General features: G+C 37.7%; 1 protein-coding gene across 1 annotated transcript; it reads left to right on the top strand.

The window, feature by feature from the left end:
* The first annotated feature begins 3732 nt into the window (after positions 1 to 3732).
* Positions 3733 to 4722, top strand: Or10s1 (olfactory receptor family 10 subfamily S member 1). The gene has a single exon (XM_026402736.2). The coding sequence runs from the start codon at positions 3754 to 3756 to the stop codon at positions 4720 to 4722; it is 969 nt and encodes a 322-aa protein (XP_026258521.1). The 5' UTR covers positions 3733 to 3753.
* Positions 4723 to 7103: the final 2381 nt, after the last annotated feature.

Here is a 7103-nt window from a genome sequence, read left to right as displayed (position 1 = left end):
TGTCAGCATCTCAGTGGTAGTCCTTCACTCTTAGGGCACCCTAAGTGCTAGAGATGCTTCTGTTGATGTTGCAAAAGTTCATCAGCAAATTCAGCCCAAGAGAATCACTATCTTCTACAGACTCAGTTTCATTTTAAAAATAATATATAATAGAGAATTATTGATTACTATGCACCAGAAACTTTCTAAAAAGAAATGTGTGTTATCAGGAAGTTCCCTGTCTGTTTTAACAACAGAAATGCAAGTTTAAACATAAAAATATGCAAGAACAGTCAATTCAGTTCAACTTAGCACAAATGAATTCAGTTTAAATCCAAAATAGTGACATTGTTGTCCATTCCAAATAAATTTCTAATCTTGAGATGCAAAGAGATAAAATACATGACTGAAAAATTAATAAGAAGCTGTTGATATAATTAAGTGTCCAGTAAATATTACTCTGGAAAAGAAGACAGAGAAAGATATCACTAGGCCTGGAATTTATCAAGCTAGTTACTTGGAAAAATGTAAGATTGTAAATATAAGAAAATGTGAGGTTTGTAAGTCTTATAAGACCTTCACAGGAAACAAGCACATAAAATTCTTCATATGATAACAAGACTATAATATATAATGTTCTATCATTTACTGTCTTTTTTGGAATTAATGTAAAGTTTATGTTAATTTAATGGACAAGTTTTTTAAAAATGCAATCTTTGAAGTATTTTACAAAGTTAATTCTGAGATAGATATTAGTAAAACTTTTTGTTTTAAATATAAATATAAATTTGTCAGGCCTCTGGCAAGATAAAATCTTTTATAAAGGCAAAAGAATCAGAGTTGTCAACAGATCTTCAATGGAGCATACAAAGTGGCCAACACACAAAGCAAACCATCCATGGAACAATATGTTTCACAAAATTCAGTGAAACAAAATGTAACTGAATAATTTTATATTCTGACAACGAATCCTTCAGAGAAGAAGGCCACATGATAGCAATGTTCAACACATGAAAACTTACGGAATTTTGTATTTATCAGCCCTCTGGTGCAATCTATTAAAGAATGAACCTCAGTCAACCAAGCGATAACTGGGAGAACTTCAGCAAAAAGATAATGAATAGTTTAATTTACCAAAAATATACACCCAAGACTAAAACAATCATAGGAAGAAAATTAAAGATTAATTTGCAAATGTTATATGTTCTGATGAAGTGGAAATATTTCAAGTAAAAAATGAGAGAAATGAGCCAGGCATGGTAGCACACACTCATAATCCTTGAAACCCAGGAGGCTACATTATTGGACCACCAATCACAATATCCACATTTTAAACTTAAGGACAGTAGGAACAGAGAAATCAATCGTTATCCTAATCTTTCAGCTACTTAAATGAACATAGCTTCCTCTACTTATACTGTTCTATCTCAAAAGTGCTAATGAGAAAATAGAGAAATGTGTTTCTTTCCCTGTGTTCCCCATGGGGAGACAGGACACATAGATCACAAAAAAATTCCAAAGCAGAACATGATTAGGTAATTATTAATAATTATCAAGATTTCTGTTAGGCTTCAGAAATTAATAAATTAGTGTGAGGGAAAATATTTATAAGAGCTCCCTTAGGAATTAAGTTTCAAAATGAAACCTAGAGAATATATTTAGGGAGGTAGATATTAAAGCATTCCATTTATGTTTATCGTGGAATGCTATGATGGGATCAGAGAGAGATTGTGGCACATAGAGGAGAAAATGAATGAACAAATAGCATTCTTGGCTAAGAAAAGTTTCTTTTGGGGACTTCAGGAGAAAGATTTTTATGATAAAAGAAATAGTTTATAGGTATTTTCAAAATATTACAAATAGATGCACTCTGTGTTATAGGTGCAGAGTTATAGAAAATAATATTCCTACAAGATATCCCCCTGAGAGAAACGGAGGAACAGTATGGTTCCAGAGGAAGGAGGGAAATTAGACAAACATTAAACCTCTCCCAGTATATCCTTTCCAGTAACACTGGGCAAACTCTCATTCTTTCCTGGGTTCACCACCAGCATCTCCACCAAAAGCAAACATTCACCCCTTCCCAACCACAATGGGTCTTGAAGGGAGGAGGTGGATACTGAAACACTGGGCCCTGGACTTTTACCCTTTCCCATTGCCCATGAATCCTGGAAGGTGAAAAGCAAATAGTGAAGCTCTGGATATCAATGGGTCCCAGAGGAAGGAAGATAAGCAGTGAACACAGAGTTCTGAGCTTTTCCCAGTGACCATGAGTCTCAAACTTTTTACAACTGCCTTCCTGGTTAAAATTTTAACCTGCACAACTAGGTCCCGGACTGTCCAAACTGTATGTCCACAGTCTCCTATGATTAATTCACCCTCATGGTAAACTATAAAACTCGGACTCCTTCGTAACCCAAGGACCATTTCCGTACCCAGAAATGAGCCCTCCCATGCCTGATTGACTCTGCTGCAGAATAAAAGAAAAGCTTGCTGATCCCCTTGAGATCTGATTCAGTCCCGGTTATTTGTATTTTCATTATGGTGCTGAAACCATGTTGGTTACTTTTGCTTACAATAGGCAGTGCAGATCAGTAAAGATGAAAGCTGTATTAAGCATGTTGTTATCAGAAAACTGACTAAGAAGTAGACTATAGAATTATTTGCTATATTAGGGAGTAAGTAAGAGAATGCACATAAAATGCCATCGTGAAAATCTAGGCATAAAATAAACAAAGGCAGCTAGGCATGGTGGCCCATACATAATCCCAGATACTTGAAAGGCTGAGGCCGAAAGATTTTTCAGGGATAATATGGGCAACTTAGCAAGGCCCTGTTCCAAAATAAAAATATAAAAAGAGGTAGAGATGTAGCTCAGTGTTATAGCACCCCTAGGTTCAATCCCCAGCACCAAATAAATAAACAAACATAGGCTGTGCTAGGTAAAATTCATGGGCACTGAAGACACAACTGGGGGGGGGGGGGTTAAAGAAAATGTTCACATAATACAACATCTAATTAGGCTTAGGAGGTAAAGGACGGAATGAATCAAAGAGAAATCTTGTGGCCTAAAAGAAAGGAACAACAAGAAAGAAATAGGAAAACAATTCCCAAAAATTTCAGACAAAGCTTTACAGGAAGAGCATGAAATGTACTGAACAAATTGTTCTGGTAATTATTCAGCCTACTCTCCAGGGCTTCATTGTCATACACTTGAGGGTTGTGGGCAACTGAAATTCCAGAGAACTCCCTCTGTGTGAGGGTTAGGTGGGGATGCTATGTTCCTGGCTGATGCAATAGCACTCAACATCTAGCCAAAGCTCTCCCAGGGTGAGATGAAACTCCCAGATGACAATGATAAGAACCTGCTTGTGCACATCAAAAGCATGACTGAATAAATTAGGAGGGCAGAGGCATCACAATTCTAGAATATATACAAAAAAGGGATATACTCAATGAAAGCAGGACTTATAATACTTTTTCTTATGGCCATAATTTAGGGATTATCTTTCTGAAAATAATCCTTTCAGTCCATTATGTGTTTCACAAGGAGTGCAGATTATTCTTTGAAAGATTTACTCTGAAAGAACAGGCAACAAGAAAACAGAAGAATAAGGCAAAACTTCAACTGAATTCTATCTTTTTCTAACTTATGGGAGAAACCACCATGGCATCACTAGACGGATAATGATATTAGGGGAAAGGTAAACAACTATTTACTCTATTAACTCAGTTTTGTTGCAGAGGTTAAGTACCTACTCTGTATGTGAGAAGATGAAAGTGAAGACAGAGTACCCTAACCAGACTGTGGTGAGCCACTTCTTCCTGGAGGGTCTGAGGTTCACAGCTGAACATCCTAGCCTCTTCTTCCTCCTCTTCCTCCTCATCTACAGCATCACCATGATGGGAAATCTCCTCATTCTCATAACTGTGGGCTGTGATCCTCAACTCCGTTCCCCTATGTATCACTTCCTAGGCCACCTGTCCTTCCTGGATGCATGTTTGTCCACCGTGACAGTACCCAAGGTCATGGCTGGCCTGCTGACTCTGGATGGGAAGCTGATCTCCTTTGAGGGCTGCACTATACAGCTTTACTGCTTCCATTTCCTAGCCAGCACTGAGTGCTTCCTGTACACAGTCATGGCCTATGACCGTTATCTGGCTATCTGTCAACCCCTGCACTACCCAGTGGCCATGAACAGGCGGATGTGCGCAGGGCTGGCTGGGATCACTTGGGCAACAGGTGCTGTGCACTCTGCAATCCATACCTCTCTCACCTTCCACCTGCCGTACTGTGGGCCTCACCACATAGCCTATTTCTTCTGTGACATTCCCCCTGTGCTGAAGCTGGCCTGTGCAGACACCACCATTAATGAGCTTGTCATGCTTGCCAACATTGGCATTGTGGCTGCAGGCTGCCTGATCCTCATCGTCATATCCTATGTCTTCATCGCTGCAGCTGTGCTGCGCATGCGCACAGCCGAGGGCCGGCAGCGGGCCTGCTCCACGTGCACCGCCCACCTCACCGTGGTGCTCCTGTACTATATGCCTCCTGTCTGTATCTACCTGCAGCCAAGCTCCAGTGGGGTAGGAGCTGGGGCGCCTGCTGTCTTCTACACAATAGTCACTCCCATGCTCAACCCTTTCATTTACACTCTGCGGAACAAGGAAGTGAAGCGGGCTCTCCGGAGACTGCTGTGGCCTGGTTCCCGGGAGTCTCCAGCAAGGGGCCCACCCCAGTAAGCGGAGCTGTCTTGCCCAGGACTTGCTTGCCAGGAAAACAGTTATTCAAGTGTCAAAATGAGCAGGGAAACTCATTGGAGCCGAAATCAGAATAACTGAGTTTCGGTCAGCCACGTTTTCCCTGCTTTGGCCTCAATGTCTCTGTCATAAACTTATCACCCATTAAATGAAAAAAACTGAATTAGTTGGTGTTTAGACTCTCCCAAAAATCTAAGCTCCATGACTCAAAGGTATATGAATATGCTGTTCAAATCCTATTTTAGAATTTTTTATACGTTTTTGAAAATTATTTTGTTTGATGTAGAATACACATTAAAGAATTCGGAAAATAAAATACCATGCAGCTTAAGAGACCACATTGTTTTAGAATGAAAAAAATATAACTGCAAAGAGAAAAATGACTTGCCCAAGGTCACTTAGAAAGTGCCATTATCTTATTTCTCCTACTCCAGGTACTAAGATAACTAAGATCATACTGATTAGTAGAAATACTATAGACTTGGAGATGACAAGTTTAATGCAAAGTTCTAATTAAAGCAATTTGCCATATAAGTAACAGAAGTTGTTTTCTGAAAATGAGTCCTTCAATTACTCTGGGATAAAAGGAACCTTGACTGCCAACCTGAAGAATTTATTATTCACCAGGCAGCATGCCTTTTTTTTTTTAATGCATTTCTTCTTTATCTGTAGAAATGTTCTTATCCTGAAAAGCCACTTTTTAAATGCTAAATCATGGGGAAAATGAAAGAACATGGGGGAAAGGAGAGGCCATTCTATAGAACAACTAGTATAAGCTATGATAACATCCTAGACTTAAGAAAAAAATCATTGTTACATTCAGTGATGACACTAGAGATGGACAGGCATCCATTTCAAATGGATGGTGTCTAAGGAAGAAATACAGAACTACAGGAATGGGAATAGAAACTACAATCATCCTTGACATGCATAACCTCAAGGCACTGTGTGAGTTGCTTTATCTATATTTTTGCTTTTATTTACATTTTCCAGATGTGGCCATCAAGACCTAGAATGGTTAAATATCTTTTACAAGGTCATGCAAATAATAGTATTTGAAGCCAGAATTTCAATTCAAATCCATATGACTTCAAAGACCACATATTTCAGTTATAAGGATAGGACCTTAGAGGTAAATCCTGCACCCATTGTTTGCCCAGTAATATTAAAGTTCTCAAAATCATTTTAGGGCGGATCTCTCAATCAAAGCAGATTCTCTTTGAAACAAGGATTATATGACTTTTGAATAGTGCCCTAGTGCTCTATAAATGTGGTTTCTGAACCAGCATTTTTTTAAAGGAAAAAGAAAGAAATTGCATTTCTGATGCAGTATTCATCTAGTCTCCCCTTTTCTAGTTATTGAACTATCTGAAGGAAGAACACAAGTAACTCAGGCAAACTCATCATTCCCATCAGAGTAAACTTGAAGCATAGGTGCAACATACTAGAACATCAAATACAGAATGGGAGATGATTCTAAAGCAAGCTGTGGTCCTGTTCTACACCATTCTTCAATCTTGCCAAATGGCTGCCTTTTAGAAATTAAAAGGTAGATGACGTGAAAAGATTTTGGATATGCAAATCCAGTCTTATATTATTCTCTTCTCAAATTCGGTCTTACCACTTTTATATATGTCTATCTAGTAAGAATCCTTCCCTGTCTTGAATTCTGCTTCTCCATCTTTCATATCTGTCTCTCTGGCAGCATGACAGTCTCATTATTTTGCTTGGCATAAGCCTTAATAATGGCACTGACTGATATTCTACTTTATTTAATTATTAAATATTTCGTGTTCATAACTAGATTTTAAAAGCCTTAAGAGCTAGGACCCCTTTAACTGTTATGTGTTCCAGACAAGATACCAGTAAAATATTAATTTGTTCAATCTAATATTCAGAATCTAGAAATAAAACAAGACACATATCCACTTTTCCTAATAGTTTCCAAGTAAGAATATTTGTAAGAGAAAAGGAAATTATTAATCCTATTTTTCTCCTTTCAGATATTTCTTTTCATTTCATTGTGACATTTAAGATACTTGGTTTAGCTATACAATTACAAATTCACATGAAAATTAAAAGGGAAAGGGACCAAATAATTAATAATAATTAAAATGAAAAGCATACTTGACAAAAGGAAGATAACAACATAAATTTATCATTTTCCCAAAGTCCCCACAAGTAAACAGTACCAGAATTGATGTTATGAACATATATATCCATCTCTATGCTGAATAGATGTCAAATGGATAAGAATTAAAAACATCATTTAAACAGGACAATTTTTAGAGAAGACTTTGCTATGACTAATTAAGCATTCTTACTGTTAGTCATTGATCCAGTAACATTTGCCAGAAATGTTG

This window comes from Urocitellus parryii, chromosome 4 (genome assembly GCF_045843805.1).
Source record: "Urocitellus parryii isolate mUroPar1 chromosome 4, mUroPar1.hap1, whole genome shotgun sequence".
Classification (NCBI taxonomy): domain Eukaryota; kingdom Metazoa; phylum Chordata; class Mammalia; order Rodentia; family Sciuridae; genus Urocitellus; species Urocitellus parryii.
Note: the sequence above shows the minus strand (reverse complement) of the source record. Positions and strands in the feature narration are given on the sequence as shown.

Excerpts from the sequence above, each read along its gene's own strand:
- Or10s1 (XM_026402736.2), top strand. The coding sequence starts at position 3,754 with ATGAAAGTGAAGACAGAGTACCCTAACCAGACTGTGGTGAGCCACTTC.